This window comes from Phaenicophaeus curvirostris, chromosome W (genome assembly GCF_032191515.1).
Source record: "Phaenicophaeus curvirostris isolate KB17595 chromosome W, BPBGC_Pcur_1.0, whole genome shotgun sequence".
NCBI lineage: Eukaryota > Metazoa > Chordata > Aves > Cuculiformes > Cuculidae > Phaenicophaeus > Phaenicophaeus curvirostris.
Genome location: NC_091430.1, coordinates 1,544,639 through 1,563,631, shown reverse-complemented (window position 1 = coordinate 1,563,631; position 18,993 = coordinate 1,544,639). Strand labels below are relative to the sequence as shown.

Sequence of the window (18,993 nt, the reverse complement as noted above, 5' to 3'; positions counted from 1 at the left end):
GGACCTCCTGAAGTCCCTTTCTATTTGAATTCTTCTGTGATTTTATGAAAGCAATCATGGATACTTTATTTTGCAGCAGTATGCAAGTATTTCCCAGTTAACAGAAAGATAATAGATATTTATTGTGGAGATACTTTTGATCCTGGGATTTCATAATGTGGGTTTTTTTTGATACATTTAATGTTTTTTCAGACATGATTGATTGTGACTAGTGCAAGTAAATTTATTCCCGTTACCCTCATGATCTGGGGCAACTCCAAAACAGCACCCAGCACAAGAAACAACCAGGAACGCAGGCACTGAGGAGCTCGGGCCTTGCTAGAAAGAGTGAGAGCAAACTGCTGCTTTTTCTGTATTTATCAGAGGAGAGCAGAGTCTTTGACGTTTCTCACAGCAGGGCTGGAATCTCAAGCACATTGTATGGCCCTGAATTTCACAGGCCTATGTTAGCTAAAGACAAAGGGTTCGGCTTGTCAAGCACCCAAGACTAGGCAATGATTAGCATGGCTTATGTGCTTTTCTACATCCCAGCTGCAAGGTCACTCAAGCATGTTTTACAATTCCTTCTCACCAATCTTCACTTATATCCCCATAGCCTCTACGCCGCCCTGACTCCTCTGATGACCGCTATGTGATGACCAAACATGCAGCTATATATCCAACAGAAGAGGAACTTCAAGCAGTCCAAAAAATTGTTTCTATTACTGAACGTGCTTTGAAACTTGTTTCTGACAATATGACTGACCATGAAAGAAGCAAGAGCAAAGAGGGAGATGATAAAAAAGATGGCAGTAAAGACAGGTATTTTTAAAATTATTTTTTAAGAATTTTTTCACTTCTTTCCAAAGTTATTTTATGGTTTTCCTTGCACTGTTATCACTGCTTCCAGGAATTCTGTTCTCTTTGGGTTTTCATACAGCATATGTCTTCAAGAGTATATGGAATATTTTATTTCACTTTTCTGTCTTTGGGATTATTTTTATGGTTTTTATATTATTTTAAATACAACTTTTAACTATAATTCACAGAGCTTTGAAAGGAGTTTTACGGGTAGGCGTTTTGGCTAAAGGTTTGCTACTCCGTGGAGACCGAAATGTTAATCTTGTTTTGTTATGTGCCGAGAAGCCTTCAAAGATGTTACTCAGTCGTATTGCTGACAGTCTTCCAAAACAACTTGCTGTAAGTAGAATTTAGCTTTTTGGATTTCAGTTTTTATAAAGATACCGTAAAAAACTTATCCTTGAGTCAAATGTCTGCAGGGCTGACTGTACTGCATTTCATAGCTCAAGTTCAGTTTCTTTTCATTTTCTGGGTTTCTATCTGAATTCAGGGATTATGCTGCATGTTTTGCTTTCTGTATAGTGTCCATACGAGTGTCTAGGTGTTTATGCTAGTGGTATATTATCAATCATCATTTAATATATTTCATTTAACTGGGATATCGAAATGAACAGAAGACAGTTATCCAGTTGCCAGCAGCGATAGAGGTAATTTGTGCAGTGTTAGAGGAAGCTTGCACTGCCTGAATGTCAGAGACCTCCGTTAATGCTAGTTTGTACTTATGTCTTGTTTCCAATTTGTATGTGTCAGTGCTTTGTAGCATAATTAGTTAACTCGGTTTTGTGTTTTGTTTTTTTTTAATTTGGCACTTTAAAACCAAAACAAAACACACCAAAAGTACGTGCAGTCTTAGACCATTCAACAGAATTCATATAAACCATTTGCTCTATTTCTACAAGAAATGAAAGTACAGAATAAAGTCCTTAGCTCCAATGCTCTCTACTGAACAAAGCCTGTCCAGCATCATTATAGAATGCTTGTTCACAGCATTAATATTTCAATGCAGTCTGGTAAAATGCTCAGTAGAATCAGTGGCATGGTAGAAGCATTAGCAGGATCAGATTAATTAGAAAATAATGTTGGGTTTGCTCTTGTTTGATAGAACAGAAGAAAATTTAAAAACTGCACATCTTGGTCTGGCTTTGTGGAGAAGTCACTTGTCCCTCTAGTTTGTGGAAGAAGGTGATAGAGGTGCCTACAGCTTCCTTTTGGGGGTATTTAGAATTATTAACTCTAGTTGCAAGAAGCAATTCTGAATAAACACTTTATTACTCTTACATTTTTTCCCTGGTGTTTATCTTGTCCTTTGCTTTCATGAGACAGCCAAGTATAGAATGTGCCTAGCGGTACCCATCCTGTAACTGTAAGCTTGAAGAAGAACCACTGCATCTTTGTGCTTTTTAAAGGCTCCTGTGTTTTAAGGAGAAACATATCCAACTGGCATTTTAAGTGGCACCGAGGCTTTTCTTTATCTCAAACACTGTCATGATTCTTGTTATGTAATTTACTTAGTATATTAATTTCCTTTATGTGTAGTTTTTTTCTTTTGCATGCTTGGTGAACACTATGTATTTTCATTAGTGATTTGGAAACAGTATACAAGTTTATACATATGTAATTTTAATTGTGTATACTGTTTCTTTGAATACAGAGGTATCTGCTTCATATAATTATATTGTGTTTCCGTCTTTCTATTAAAAAGACTATGTTGAAATCCATTTTCTTCCCCATGCTTTTCTTGGCCACATGCTAATAGAAATTTCTGTTTCTCAATATTTAGGTAATAAGCCCTGAGAAATACGATATCAAGTGTGCAGTCCCAGAAGCAGCAATAATTTTAAATTCATGTGTGGAACCCAAAATGCAAGTTACTATCACACTGACATCTCCAGTCATTCGGGAGGAAAACATGAGGGATGGAGGTTGGGAAGTTACCAAAAATGCTATTTCTTTCTCACCTGTGTTTATGTTTACCTATTCTGCTTAAGATGGCATTAAGGTCCTAGAAGGCAACATGCTGGCACAACTAATTTATTTGATCAAAACCTTGTTTTTCAACAATCTTGGTAGAGAACAGTTGGTTAAAATAAATGCTTATATGATACAGTTATTTAATCTTTGAAAATTCTAATTTTATGTCCAACCTCAGCTTTCTGGAAAAGGTACAAACTTTTTTTTTGCCCTCTTATAAAATTATGTGGAGAACTAAGTATTTTATAGCAAATGGCTATAAACTGGCTTTCTAGAGCAATCTTGCCCTAAGAGAAAGATTGTATGAATTTAGAAAAATCACAACTTTTTGGGTTTAAACTGCATCAGTGTTCCATCATTTATACATTCTAAATAGCACTGCCGCTTAAAATGCACTTTTATAATACATGGTATTAGTATGGATGGTAACAGTGCTTCTAACTTTAAAAGACAGTGCAATTTTTTTTCCAGCTCTCTGAGGTTGTTTTTTTTCAGTCTAGAGTGCTTTTAGAGTATATTTAGGCTCCTGGTATTACAGTCTTCTATCCAACTAGCAAACCCAGACTAGTACAATAAGAAATGGCTTTGTCCTTGAGCTGAAGCAGAAGGTGGAGTTTATAAATCAATTTACGTTTCTGAAGTTCACAGTTTCTCTGGTGCCAGCAGTGTTGCTTTAGGATGTGTTCTATAACACTTTGAAAGCTCCAGAAGCTTTTAATTCAACAAGCATGATTATTGTCTGCAGTACATTGGTTCTTTTTGTTTATGGGTCAGATAAAATTAACTTTTGTTTCCTGTTAATCTAATATTTTCATAGTCGAAAGAGATCACGGCAAACTGAGTTTTAGTGTTTGACAGTGAACCTACCGATAGGAAATCTGAGGCTATCTTAAAACCTCTCATATGCAGGTTGAAAAAATTGTATGTGTATATATGTATACATGTGCTTGTGTATATATGTATGCCACAGAGGCTTTTTTATTTCATCTCATCATTACATGGCCTCTAAAATACTTGAGGTTTTTATATTGCATTAGTAAATGTTCTGTAGCTATGACTAGTGCATTGTAAACAAGCTGTGTTAACAAAGTCATCCTACATAATCAGAAAGAAAAAATTCAAGATACATTCTCTAGTTTGGATGACTTCTGAAGAGTCTTTAAGAATACTTTGTACATTATTTTAAAGCTGTGCATATTATTCCTAGCTATAAAGGCTTTCTACATGTATTGTCATACTCAACCAATTTTATTTGGGTTTTGACAGTCTAAGTGTAACATGACGCTTGGTTTGTCTGTGCTGAATCAAACTTCACATATTATTTGAGTTCATAAAGAATACTTTAACCTAAAAGATCCGATTATAAAATTATGTTAACTGTTACATGAAGTTAACCTTAAACATCATGGTTATTTCTTAATGTACTGGGCAAAAGTGCAATATTGATTCCTGCCACAATACTCAATTTCAATTTTCAGACCTAAAAATCTATGACATAGACTAAAAAGTAAATAAATTTCAAATTACTATGATCAGTCCCTTAATTTATGCCACTTAAAGGAAACAAATCTGTACTTTTGTCTGACCCACACTTGAGTTAAAATGATCATTGTGAATTTATTCTCTGCTGAATGCAGTACTGCCTTTAGGCAAGCAAAATCAAGTTAGATTTTTCTTCAAGACACTGAGCGGTATAAAATTGATATGCAGAAAAGATCCTTTTTGAAACTCTAGAGCAAATAGAAGACTGAATTGCAAATTATTGCAGCAAAGAAAGCCTTATAATGAAAACTGCTGCTTATTTGCTGCAGAGTAATGGTATGTGTTTGTGGTTTTTCTTACTGCAGCTTCTCATGCTCTGTGTCTTAAAATGGTTTAAAGTTTTAATATTTTTTTTTACCCTGCTTGGGAAGCTAGTTTGGGTGATAAGGAAGGCTTTAACAGAAGAACTAGTTTGAGTAAAGATGAAACTGAGACTTGCACATGGAGTAGAATCATGTTTGATGAGTAATAATCCCATAACATGATAAAAGGCTTAAAAAAATACAGTGTGAAATAAAATTGTTAACCACATAGCTACTGTACTCTAACCCCTGCTGTGGAATCTTTCCTTCAGCAAACAAAATGTAAATACTTGTGAAAACATATATGTGTGCACACATGTCTTTTTTTAATCCTTAGCTAACAGCCCAAAGCCAAAGCCTTCTAGCAGAGAGACTTGATTCCTGTCAGGGGTTGCTGCCAAGACATCGGAAGGATTTTTGACCAAGGTTTTCTAAAGCTCAGTGTCACATCTGCCATGCTTTACAAAGGAGGGGGTTTGGATGCATAGTCCTAGCATCTACTGTTACTTTATGTGGTTTTTTTTCTTTTTGTCTTTGTCTCTCTCCTAGAATGAAGCAGTGTTCACATTAGTCTTGAAGTAGTTGACTGGGTAAAATGTATTTCCCATAATAAAACTTATCAAAATTGATATACCTGTTAACCTTTAATGAAGAGGTAGTGTGGACACAGCATGTCTAATTGAAGATTAACCCCTTATATTTAGGCTAGTAATAAATGGTTATATAGAGTAAGAAATTGTGCTTGGTTTTTGTAAATTAATTCATTTTTTTGTCTTGGCTTAATAGGGTGATAGGTTAGGCATCTGAATTTAGTTAAATAGTCTTTAAGGGGTTAATCCTGAAATGTGAGAGACATGCAAAAATCCACAGTTTAAGTATTACAACAGTTTCCTGGATGCATTTTTTCAGTCAATGTATTCTCAGTGCAATAGGTGCCTTGCAACTTCTAACTTACAGTCTTTTTAAGTTTTCAAGGGTATTCATAGGATTAATAGCACATTTTAGACTGACATTTCCAGCACTAAGATTCTTTTCTGTGTACTTAAACTGTAATTATTTTTAGTGAAATTATTTTCCAAATTGAAGGGGTTTTGAGCTAGAAGTAGTTGGAATTTCAAATTATGTAGTGAATTATTGTGATAAAAGTTTGCACCGTGTCACCTATTTGCATACTAGTTTTAGAAGAATGTAAATAATTGGCTCATTAGGCTACCAGACCAAACAGACCCATATTTTTATTTTTAATTTCTCAGCCTTACTTTGCCTCTTTTTTCCTGCTGTGGGTTTTTTCTAAATGTACTCCTTGTCTTTTATATTCAAATTGTACTCATTTCATCTATTATCTTACCTGGCACGTCTCTTGTATAGGCTTGGGATTTTTTTTTGGATGTTACATTTTGTTTTATTTTAAATTAAAAACCACTTAAAATGTCTTCATTTGCTCTGTAAATGCCTTGTTAGTGCAGTTTTTCTTCTGTCTACTTCAACATATAGTCTATAAGTTTGAATATCTGTGTGAGAAGATACCTATGTTCTTCTCAGCTTCATTTTTATTTTGAAATCCTTCTCCTTTTAACCCTGTGCAGAGCAATGGGACTATCCTATAAAAATATGCCCAAATCTGAATGTAGTAGTTCAGATTAAAATTAATTACTATACTGCACAGTTGTAGCACTGTGTTCATACATGGCTTTTCAGTTCTCTGTATAGTAAAATATTCTATTATTTATTTTACATTTGTGTATAAATAGGTGGTTTCAAAGCTGTCTCTCTGCAGCATCCCTAGAAGCTTCTCCTTGCTGGCATCTTTCATGAGACTATGTATATATAAAATTTATTCTCAGACTTACCTATATGTTGCTGGAGTAAACTTCATTGTTCCATACAGCCAACTCCTGTGAAATTAGTGCCATTGAGTGAGGGCTTTTTCTTTCATCTTATCTGATGTATCACCAGTTATGCTACCAATATACTTTGTCGCTAGTCACAGTAGCCATTTTCATAATTAGTAAAACAAAGAGCTTTTAAAGCTGATCATTGCATTATAATCCCTACAACTTTTAAGTAACCTAAAGATACTATTTCATATTGTTCAGTGATTCCAGTTTCATTGATTAAACCATTTCCAAAAGGGCCTTGTGGTCTTATCCTTTCTGGTAACAAAGCAATCAGCTTGGTAATTTAATTAATCTTTTTCTGAACATTTAAATATACAAGATCTACTATGTTTTCTTTATCTTTCAGACATTCTGTTTTGTTTTTTAAAATATTCCTTGCTTTTATTTTTCTTGCTGAATCTTAAGTAAAACAGTCCCTTTTCAGATCCTTCCTTGTGTCCTAAATTATATTGGAGCACGTATATCACGGGCTGAGGAATTCATTTATATGAGTAAGAGAGAGGATACTAGAAAGTAACAGAACTCTGTAATACTGAAGAGCATTTCACATTCCTTTAGTCATTTCATTTAAAGCAAAATCATTTCCATTTTAAGTTTAAGGTATGATAAAAATAATATCATTACTAAACATCTAATGCTTTTAAGATATATTTTTTTATTCTTAGTTTTTCTTTTAAAGAGTTGGTCTCAAATAACACGTGACCATTTACATTAAACTAAGTTTGAATGTTTCTACTTGGTTAAAGTGTATTTTTGTATTCCTTCTGTCTTGCGTTCTTTGTGCTGGTGCACTGTGTCAAACCAGCCTTCCTTCAGTATTTAATTTTAGGGAATATGTGTTTTTCCAGTGTCATCTTAAATAAAGAAGTACTACACATTGCATAATCTGCAATGCATTCGAAAATAACCTGAGAGCTAAAGTATAATATGCTCTTGATCTTCATACTGGGTTGATGCCCTAATCCTAATTGAATGGCTTTTATTGAACATTTACATTTGTTGTTCAAATGTTTAAACTTTAAATGGCACGTGTGACATTGAAGCTAGTTTAAGGAAGTGTCTTGCTCACCTGGTCAAACACCCATTCCTCACTGCATTTTGCCAATTCAATCCATTTTAGATGTAACCTCGGGTATGGTGAAAGATCCACCGGACGTCTTGGACAGGCAAAAATGCCTTGACGCTCTGGCTGCTCTACGCCACGCTAAGTGGTTCCAGGTTTGGAACATCATTTTACTTTCTTCTTGTAGCCTTATGAGAGATTAGTTCAGTTGCAATATAAATGTTTAAGTGTGTGAAAACACTCTGTGTTGTTCATGCTAATAGTACTATATATTCTTCTGGTCCCTAAATTCAAATGTAGAAGGTTGAGTATGGAGGAACTGCTTTATGCAGTTATTGCTCATTTGAAATGATTTTTTTTTTCTGATCTGAGAAGGCGATGTTGAAAGCATGACTCGCTTGGGGTGATCATATGTTGTATATTTGTTATATATTCCATAAGGCTGCAGAGTAACTTTGCTTTAAATAATGCAATATGCATTTAAAGCTTTGTGTTTAGGTTTAAGACCTTTTTTCCTATTTCTTTAAGCATATTAAGCATAGGGAATGAAAGGCGAGAAGCGACTGTTTGGTTTAGTGACTTTGCATTCTGGCAAAGGCACAGTAAAGAAACCAAAGAGATTGCCTTGACCTTTCAGTCTCTATACCTATTTCTTAAACCTTCACTTTATCTTTTTTATTTCTAATATAGAAAAAATACTGTATTTATTTTTAGAAGTGAACATAGGTCAAAGTGTACAGGAGATCAAGAAACCTTATTCTTGTATAACCTGTGCACTTTGACTTCTAACACCTTAAATTACTAACCCCATATAAAATACTGCTGTAAATGGCAGCTCATGGAATAAAGTTATAGAATGATTTGTCTGTCTTATATCTGAGCTTCCATTGAACAGTGGTGTTTTAGTCTTTCAACAAGTCCCATTTGCTGTAGGTGCTGGGATTAATTAATTTGATTTTGTATTGCTCTCAAGGCTAGAGCTAATGGTCTGCAGTCCTGTGTGGTTATCATACGTATTCTTCGTGACCTCTGTCAACGGGTTCCAACTTGGTCTGATTTTCCAAGCTGGGTGAGTAATGTTCTTTTGGATGAGTCTTTTTAATGCACATGGTACTGCAAGTAAAGAATAGGAAAGTGTTACTACAGTTTTAAAATGTAGAATTTTTCAAGGAGTTTGGGATTTTTTGTTTGGGATTTTTGTTTTTCTGTGTGTGTAGCAGAAAGTAGGAGCAAAAAGGCTACTTGAAAGAATAAATCACAGTAATTCCTGTGATCATTAATATATGAAATACCACAGTAATAGTTAGTGGACGTGTCGCCATTAGTCTTCTAATCCATGTCACTTAGAAATAGATGTCTACATTGTACCCAGCTACCTCTCAATTCTTGCAGCCGAGTGTTCTTAGAGCATTCCTTTATACTGTTCCTTGCTCTCTAGGAGTGAAATCTGTGCTCCAAATATTAACAGATGTTCAGTCTGTGGACTGGATAAACTTAGTCTGAAATGTGTATATGTGGAGGTAAACTCAGCAATGAGTGTTTTGTTTCATAGACCAAATCCTGTTCCACTGTGCTGCTTCCTAATGTAGACTTTTCAGTTTTGGCAGGAAGAGTGCTAACATTGTCAAGGCAGTTACAGCAGTTGGCATTATTTCAATGAGAAATGTTTTATTAAATTTTATTAAATTACTTCTGATAAAATTTATCTGAAATATCTGAAAGATTCCTTGAGATTGGTGAGAATACTCTCATTCAGTGCACCAGCATTCCCAACAGGTGATGATTTGCTCCCAAGGGGGGATGACTCCACCTAAGGCCTTTTAATTTGCTGTGTTTGCAAATGAGATCATGCATACCACCTGAGAGGCATCCCGACTCAGGGGCAACTGGACCCAGCCTGCTGCAATCCAGAAGAGCTCAACAGCCTTCCATATGATCACTTACTTATAGGGTTTTGAGATAATTTACTTTCATCAGATGTTTGAATTTTAATTTTTTGCTATTTCAGTGTTCACTTTGGCCGCACTTGGAAGATGTCATATAACTGGCAATTTATACCAGTTATATCAGACCATCTCACTTGGGCCATTATCCAAGTATCAGGCATATTCAGCTGCCTGGAGGTGACTGATGGTCAGTCTCTTGCTCAGGCAACAAGGGAACCTTTCCCCAGGCACACAGGACCCCAAGAGTGCTGAGGGGGTGCTCAAGTGCTCTGGATCACTGCATTGTGACTAATGGGTATTCTCTCTCCGGTGTGCTTGGTCAAGATGATTGATTATCAGTCCCCTTCTTCAGGTGATGTTTCTTTCCCAAGCATAGCAGTTTCAGGTAGGCCAAGGGAGATGCCTTGGTGTCCTGGATCACTGCCTCTGTACAATGGGAATTCTTCTCCCTATAAAGCCTGTGTTCTATTGGATCAGGTAGTAGCCCAGAGAGGGGAGGGAAGGTGTTGTTCCAAGTGTGTCAGAGGTTGTGCTAAGCAGCTTAGAATGGTCTGTGTGGCCTAGCAGGGGAGGGGAAAGAATCACACTACCACAGTTGCCAAAGAATAAACCCTATCACACTTAGAAAAGCATCCTTAGAACTGTTGCAACACACAGCAGGCACATAGATGAAGAACGAAGAATGTTGTTTCTTATTTCTCATAATATCTGTTCTAAGGCACAGCCAGAAGGGAAGAGAGATGTGAAGCAGTATGTCAGGCCTAAAGTGCTTCTTGGCTTGCTCCTGGTACCTGATGCATTGTCAGTGACATGAATCAACATTGAAGTCTGTGTAGTCAGTTGTTCTTTTGTCCTGTTGGCAAAGTCTTACTGACAAAAACAATGACAGAATGAAAATGGTGATTTTAAATATATGTAATTTCTGACAGTTGAGGATGAAATGTTGTAGATCAAAGAAATATATCTTTCTGAATACACTTCTCCTGACCTGTATGCTAGAAGCCTGTTACAAGCCAAAGAGATGCCAGAGCTTTTAAAAAAGCCTAAGTAGTTGTAATAATAGAAAACATTAAGAAGTCTAAATGCAGACATTAGTATCAGCCTCTTTATATACCTAAAAATAAAAACTAAATTAGAAATTTTTTGTCAAGTTCCTACAAGTTATAAGGAACTAATATTCAAGGTTTATTTTTTTCAAACTTGAAATCCAGCCTTTTGTGCACATAAACACCAGGGCATCATAATTCACATTTTCTTAGGTTTAAGTTGTGGACATCAATGTATTGTATGAGGATCCAAAAGAACTAGATTTGAATGAATGAAGTAACATGCTCTACTTTATTTCTTTCCTGCTGTATTTTGTTTCATACTTGAAAATAACTAAATTACTGTTGCTAAACCTCAAAAGCTTGATCCTAAGTGATACAGTGGGAGTATGGAAATACCATGCTCAAGAATTGAAATTTGTCAGTTAAATTGAGGTAAAAAGAGGTAGAAAGGAGTGGGCACCCTTAGTGAAGGATTGTAATCAACAATGCCTATAGTTACTCACATGCAATGGAATAGGCATTTATTCTTGAAAGATAACAATAAAAGTCAACACTTGAATAGCTGTGAACTCAGGAGAGGAACCAAAAAAATGAACTCCCCACAAAACCCACAAAAAACCAAGAGAGACACATTGTGTGAAAATGAATCTTGCCAAAGAGGTGGTAATGAAACATCCATTGAATGCTGAAAAAGCTAAGGAAAGCTATTCTTTACTTTTACAAATATATTTTATGGGTTTTTCTGGAAAAAATAGAGTCTAATAAAATAAAAAAATGGAAATATTCACAGGAAAAAACTATTTAAAATACAGCTAATAATTTTAACCATTTTAACTAATATAAAAAATGTGTAAATTTTAGAAAACCTGTTTATCATCAAAGGTTTTTTTTACACTTGTTTAACATCTGAGTTAGTGTTAGCCTATATCCAGGAAAAACTTAGTAGTAGCTTTTTTTCTGGTTTAATCAATCTTCTAAATTGGCTGGATTTTTTTATTGTTGGTCTAGGCTATGGAGTTGCTTGTGGAAAAAGCAATTAGCAGTGCTACTGGACCACAGAGTCCTGGGGATGCACTGAGAAGAGTTTTTGAGTGTATATCTTCAGGAATCATCCTTAAAGGCAAGTTGCATTTGATCAGTGTCTATATACTACTTATGCTTAACTAATGTAAAATCTGTAATCTTGGTTGAAATAAGGTAGAGAGGTGCTTCTAATTAGCCTAACCGTTGTAGGTGGTCCTGGTCTTCTAGACCCTTGTGAGAAAGATCCTTTTGATACACTTGCTGTAATGACAGATCAGCAACGAGAGGATATCACTTCAAGTGCCCAGGTAAGGAAAAGTATGTATGAAGTAACGAAATTTGATGACTGTTTTTTTGGGTGGGATTGTTTGTTTGTTTTTTAAATGGAACTATATGGTGGACATGAATTTTCCTCTCTTAGAATAAAGTCTGATCTTTCAGATGGTGAGTCTTAAGCTAGGCAATGAAAATGTCAAAACAGAGGATGATGTATAATAGTGTTCATTTTTGCACTAAAAATAATGTAATAGTATTAGATTTAAAAATACATTGGCGTTTAATATTTCATAAATAAATCTGTGTAAGTTTAATTTTTAATATTTATTGTGTCCACTTACAGTATTGACCATTCATGCTTGCAGCTTAAGAGGTTACTGTCCCTACCTCTTCATTTGTTCCTTTTGCTCAAGAGTACTAATGTGTAATGCGACATGCCCCATCCCTGGAGGTGTTCAAGGCCGGGTTGGATGGGGCCTTGGGCAGCCTGATCTAGTGGGACGTGTCCCTGCCCATGGCAGGGGGGTTGGAACTAGATGATCTTTAAGGTCCCTTCCTACCCTAACGATTCTATGATTCTATGTGACAAACCTTGGCTGCTTCAAGTGCAAGTCCAGCAGCTAAAATGTGTATTGCTTTTAAGCTAAGATGATGTACTTTGTACAGAAGCAGCAAATGTGAAATACAGTACTTAAGGGCAAGGGAGCCCATGAGGGCTGGGAGCTCTTCAAAAAGGAAATCCTAGCAGCTCAGGAGAAAGCCATCCCCATGTTCCAGAAAAAAAGCCGGCAGGGGAGAAAAATAGCTTGGTTGAACAGAAAGATCTTGAGTGATATCAAGGAGAAGATAAGATGGGCTTTGGAAGAAGGGACAGGCATCTTGGATGGACTACAGGAGGGAAGTGAGACTGTGCAGAGAAAAAATCAGGACGGCTAAGGCCCAGCTAGAAATCATATTGGCAAAGTCTGTGAAAGATAACAAAAAATCTTTCTATAAATATATTAACAATAAAAGGAGGACTAGGGAGACCATACAGTCCCTATTGGACTCAGACGGAACAGCAGTGACAGGGGATGAGGAAAAGGCTGAGGTACTTAATGCCTTCTTTGCCTCAGTCTTTAATTGTAAAGAAAGTTGCTCCCTCTGTGTACAAACCCAGGAGTTATAGGAGCAGAATGAGGCTCCCATGATCCAAGAGGAGGTGGTCAGAGCCTTGCTAGCCCAACTCGACACCCACAAGTCTATGGGGCCGGATGGGATCCAACCAAGGGTATTGAAGGAGCTGGCGGATGTGCTGGCCAAACCCCTTTCCATCATCTTCCAGCAGTCCTGGCTGACTGGGGAAGTCCCACTGGACTGGAGACTGGCTGATGTTGTGCCCATCTACAAGAAGGGTCACAGGGAGGATCCAGGGAACTACAGGCCTGTCAGTCTGACCTCAGTGCCAGGGAAAGTCATGGAACAGGTGATCTTGAGTGCTATCATGAAGCACATGCAAGAGAACCAGGTGATCAGGCCCAGTCAGCATGGGTTCACAAAAGGCAGGTCTTCCAAAATTAACCTGATCGCCTTCTAGGACCAAGTGACTCACCTACTGGATGAGGGAAAGGCTGTGGATGTGATCTTCATGGACTTAGTAAAGCCTTTGACAGTTTCTCACAGCATTCTGCTTAGGAAACTGTCAGGCTCTGGCCTGGACAGGCGCACACTCTCCTGGGAGGAAAACTGGTTGGCTGGCCGGGCCCAGAGAGTGGTGGGAAATGGTGTGAAATCCAGCTGGAGGCCAGTGACAAGTGGGGTTCCCCAGGGCTCAGTGCTGGGTCCAGCCCTGTTCAATGTCTTGATCAATGACCTGGATAAAGGCATCGAGTGCACCCTTAGCAAGTTTGTGGATGACACTAAGCTGGGAGGTAATGTCGGTCTGCTGGAGGGTAGGGAGGCTCTGCAGAGGGATCTGAACAGGCTGGACCGCTGGGCAGAGTCCAATGGCATGAGGTTTAACAAGGCCAAATGCCGGGTCCTGCACTTGGGGCACAACAACCCTATGCAGTGCTACAGACTAGAAGTCTGTCTGGAGAGCTGCCTGGAGGAGAAGGACCTGGGGGTGCTGGTTGACAGCCATCTGAACATGAGGCAGCAGTGTGCCCAGGTGGCCAAGAAGGCCAATGGCATCTTGGCTTGTATCAGAAATGGTGTGACCAGCAGGTCCAGGGAGGTTATTCTCCCTCTGTACTCAGCACTGGTGAGACCGCTTCTCGAATCCTGTGTTCATTTCTGGGCCCCTCACCACAAGGAGGCTGTTGAGGCTCTGGAGCGAGTCCAGAGAAGAGCAACCAAGCTGGTGAAGGGGCTGGAGAACAGGCCTTATGAGGAACATCTGGTAGAGCTGGGGTTGTTTAGCCTGGAGAAGAGGAGGCTGAGGGGAGACCTCATTGCTCTCTACAACTACCTGAAAGGAGGTTGTAGAGAGGAGGGTGCTGGCCTCTTCTCCCAAGTGACAGGGGACAGGACAAGAGGGAATGGCCTCAAGCTCCGCCAGGGGAGGTTTAGGCTGGACATTAGGAAAAAATTCTTCACAGAAAGGGTCATTGGGCACTGGCAGAGGCTGCCCAGGGAGGGGGTTGATTCACCTTCCCTGGAGGTGTTTAAGGCACGAATGGACGAGGTGCTAAGGGGCATGGGTTAGTGTTTGATAGGAATGGTTGGACTCGATGATCCGGTGGGTTTCTTCCAACCTGTTTATTCTATGATTCTACATGTTTTGTTGTGTTGACTTTGTTGTGGGAATGAAGGGGGGATAATAAGAGTTAAGGATAATATACACCACTCGTGTTCTTCATTAATTTGAAAAAATTACTCAAAATTGAGATTTGTTTCTAACCAAAATATCTTCTTTCTACCCTTTTTCTAGCTTGCGCTGAGACTTCTTGCATTCCGACAAATACACAAAGTTTTAGGAATGGATCTGTTACCACAGATGAATCAACGCTTCAACATCCATAATAATCGTAAAAGGAGAAGGGACAGTGATGGGGTCGATGGATTTGAAGCAGAGGGAAAAAAAGACAAAAAAGATTATGATAACTTTTAAAAATGTTTGTCATCAGTGCTAAGATCAAAGGTGATAAAAGGTCCATTTGTTGCCTTTCTTTTAAACAGACATCATAACGTCTTTTTAAAACATCCTAAACCAAATTTGTAATTAGATTTGAAAGAGAACAACATAACTCTTCTGTGGATTATGAATATTTTAATGGATGTACTGTATCAGACAAACTATTGATGAAAAGACTGCAAATGAAAATTCTATTGTCATTGGAAAAAATAGTTTGAGTTTTTTTCCTCATTGCATTTTCTTGAAATGTGTTGCTAACTTTAGTAACTTTTCTTCTTTTTTTGTCTTTTTTTGTCTTTTTTTATTAACAAGTGCGTCATTGTCTTATATTGACTGAATTTAACACAGCATTTGTGCTTTTGTTGCTATGTGTATTTTGACTTTTTATTTAGTTTTTGTTTGCCTTTGACACTAGTTGTATAAGTTACTTTGTGTTAGATAGTATAAACTGTTCCCCTCCCAATTAATATTTTACAGGATTATGTTGGTGTGTTTTTTTTCTAAATATGAAGGGGTTACAACACATAATTATCCTGCCATTTGAGTGCTCAGAATTAAATGTTTTTGCCAATCTTGTGGCGTTTGTCCCCTTAGTGAGATATAATGGTGTAATTAAGACAAATTTGTGCTAATCTAATCAAGTTTGCTGTTAGTTGTGCATTAGCAATATAAAAGCTAATATATACAGTATGGTCTTGCAACAGTTTTACAGCAGCTGCCTAACTGAACAAAGTTTTGCATGATGTTTTTGTTTTTTAATAGAAGGGCATTTAAAACTTTCATTTTAGGTTAAATGCATAGGTCTTTGTATGATTGACTTTGTGACACAGCAAGGCCAAAAAATATCTTTATGAATTTCTTTTCAGTCAATATGATATTAATGCCTCTCAGCCCTTAAAATAAATGTTTGTCATATCAGTGTCTGTAAGGTTATTCCTTATAGCTATTCCTGTATAAACTTTCTGTGATTTTTTTTCAATAATACAAATTTTAAAAAGTGAAGTGTTACTGAAAAAGTGAAGTTTATTGAAGGAGAAAAAAACCAACCCAAAATTATTTGATGTGGCCATAAAGTATGCTTATGTTGCTTTCAAAAAGCTAAATATAGCAGTGCTGTGGTAAAGTTACATCATACTATTGATGTATGCTCTGGTACCTAGGTGTGATTTGTTGTCACAGCACTACAATGGAATATGCAAGTAAAAACTAAAATGCATTAAATGACTAAAATTCATTATACACTGGAAACTGAAGTTTCACTCATTCTGTTCAACGTGTATTATGCTTTTTTGCAAACCCATAAAACACACAGATTAACATAGACCAACATTCTTGTAACTACTTTATCGATGGCTATAGGAAAGTATCACACATTATGAACACCATTTGTTATTTATGGTGAAATTTATCAAGAAAAACCTTTTTGAGGTCCAATTTATCTTTGACCTTTTTAATAAATAGCTCTTTGAGTAGGGGGATGGGGTTTTTTGCAACACCTACTGCTAACAGCAGGGGCCTGTGGAATAAAAATACAATATTTTAGAAAAACAGGGAGTCTTAAAGAAAAATTTTAATAATATGGTGATCTTCAAGCATCGTAGTGCAATTTTAAAAGGAGTGGTTATTAGTGATTAGCAAATAAAAGGAAAGCTTTCTCATTGTAGGAAAGATTTCTTACCAATTTCAGCATGAGAATACAATAATTAACATTTTAAAATTACTTTAAAAAGAGATTACACTAGTTTCTGTTGTCCAGCCTTGATGCATAGCTCCAAGCATGTGCTTGTTGTTAGTCTTTTTTTTAAGAGAATATCTTGCTGCCATGATATCTAGTTAGACATTACTATTTATTTTGAAAGCTGTAGGCGCTGTTCATGTGGCTAGTTCAACTCCATACCAAAGTTTCTTTCCTCATAATGCAAACTTGTCTATTCAGGCATGTGACCCTAAAATTTAGGATTAAAAAGGTCAAAGATGTATTTTGGGTTTCCTGTATTTTTTGTTCTACTGGCTTTTTACTCTTAATCAGTTGCTGGATCTTTTGAACTATTGTATACTTAAAGTGATTACACATTAAATATGAAGCTGTGACCATGATTTTTGCACTGTGTTATGAAGAGTGAATTTACAGTTTGTTTCTGGTTTTCCTGCTCATATTAATGGGTTATTTTAACTAGGTCACTTCTGACTCTTGTTAAGCTAAGAAGAATGGACAAACAAGGTTTTAAAATGTACAGAGCTAGACAAAACTTAAGACCAAGTAATCAATTTACAAATATGTAATCATTTTAATATCCTATGTTTTCATAATGCTAGTGATTTACTAATAAGCAGTGTTTAACTTTTTATTCAGCAATGCTGTGCATTAAATCTCAAAGTACTAGACACTATAGTCATCATATACAAAAGAAAAATGTACACAACAAGACTTTTCCCCTCAGTGCTCACTTTAGAGGAACAATTTGGTAAGATGAGAGCTGTTCTGTTTTGAAGCTTTTTCAAGCTTTAACTTCTCTGCTTAGTTTTTAAGTATGTCCTGTCTGTGAGCAGTGTGATTTCACATGGGTTCCTGTATAGAGACATTGGTAGAAATGCAAGTCTGTTGGACATGAGCCATCAGCTTCTTGCCCAATTATAAAATTCTATATAAAGTACTAATCTTATAGACCTATTGAATGTGATGGCTTTTTGTGTCATACCTGTACATTATAGCTTTACAAAGTACAGTGACAGATAGATACAACCTGAACGTCTGTTTTCCTTCTAGTTGTTGTTGGTTTTTTTTTTCCTCTGAAAGCTGTAAGCCGAAGAGCTTTCCTAGCCAAAAAGAGAGGATCTTTAATAAATCTTCTCGAGGTGTTTTGTTTTTCCTGCATTGTGGTATTTCTCAGGCTTTTTGAAATGAAAAAGACATCTAGGTTTTGGGGTAAGTAAAAAGAAAAATCCAAGGAGTGTCATCTACAGTACTATCACAACGGTTTTGATTTACATCCAAATAAAAAATCAGGCTTAATTCTGTTAACAGCTGTTAATTTGTATTCTCCAATTTTGTTCCAATTTCTCATTCGGATTTGTGCAAATGTGTATATATACAAGGTCTGACACGAGAAACCTGAGACTAACCCTATAGCTGGGGAACCAAGATGGGGAGGGGAGAGACGGAGAGCTGGTTCTAGAACATGCTCTAACCTGTCACAGTGAGACAGGGCTCAGCTCGACCCCTTCACTCAGTGCGAATGGACACACGTTGAAATACAGACGTTGCCTTACCCTCGGTCAGAAAATGTCAGGTGCAATAGTGAACAGCGAGTGAACATCAAGTTTCTTGTGAAACTGAAGAAATCCGCAACAGAAACTTTTCAACTATCGACTGAGGCATGTGAACAGCCCAAAGATCAAGTCAGTGCTCAAAGGAACCTGTTTTTCTGTTGACAGAAGACGTGAAAGCTAAACCGACGGTGATCCTCAACAGCCTTTCAGAGAGTGATCTGTGGAATTGCGTCAGATGCAGCCGTGTGTCAGCTCAGAAGGGAACTGTTGTGAAGGTGAGCATAGTTGATTTGCTTAACTTGTTAAATAAAGAGTTACAGGTGCAGTCTCGAGGTGTCAGACCTTGTATTCTTGTGATACTTGGTTTTTTTGAGACTCTCTTTCCTGCCAGGTTCCCGTAGCAGGGAAACTTGTCATAAAAGGGCTTGGATTATATCGTTACTGTATTTCCTGTTTACTGCAATGATTCTAATTTGAAAAGTGACCCTCAATAGAAATTCATGCTTTGAAGCTGTTTGAAAAGTAAAAACTTTCTCTAGATTTCAAGCATGTCCAAAACTTAAATCCAACTGGATCTGCAGTTTCTAAACTATGTCTGTGTAACCTGCATCTGTCTGTATTTTAATAACTATTTTTCAGTGTTTCAGTGTTTAAACCTTGCACAGTTTAAAGAAGTAATACTGTTAAAATATGTACTG

General features: G+C 37.0%; 1 protein-coding gene across 6 annotated transcripts in view; it reads left to right on the top strand.

Annotated features, from left to right (window-relative positions):
* LOC138732936 (zinc finger RNA-binding protein-like) overlaps positions 1 to 18,792 on the top strand; it is a 57,748-nt gene extending 38,956 nt beyond the window's left edge. For 2 of the 6 annotated variants that reach the window (XM_069879725.1, XM_069879722.1), the window contains exons 13-20: positions 596 to 801; positions 1,029 to 1,179; positions 2,621 to 2,762; positions 7,674 to 7,771; positions 8,590 to 8,685; positions 11,620 to 11,731; positions 11,845 to 11,942; positions 14,822 to 17,985. In XM_069879725.1, the coding sequence (XP_069735826.1) occupies positions 596 to 801; positions 1,029 to 1,179; positions 2,621 to 2,762; positions 7,674 to 7,771; positions 8,590 to 8,685; positions 11,620 to 11,731; positions 11,845 to 11,942; positions 14,822 to 15,001 (1,083 nt within the window). In that variant the 3' untranslated portion in view covers positions 15,002 to 17,985. Of the gene's footprint in view, positions 1 to 595; positions 802 to 1,028; positions 1,180 to 1,942; positions 2,055 to 2,620; positions 2,763 to 5,204; positions 5,245 to 7,673; positions 7,772 to 8,589; positions 8,686 to 11,619; positions 11,732 to 11,844; positions 11,943 to 14,821; positions 17,986 to 18,460 lie in introns of those variants that run through there. The other 4 variants (XM_069879724.1, XR_011339341.1, XM_069879726.1 and 1 more) reach the window with 4 other exon arrangements.
* Positions 18,793 to 18,993: the final 201 nt, after the last annotated feature.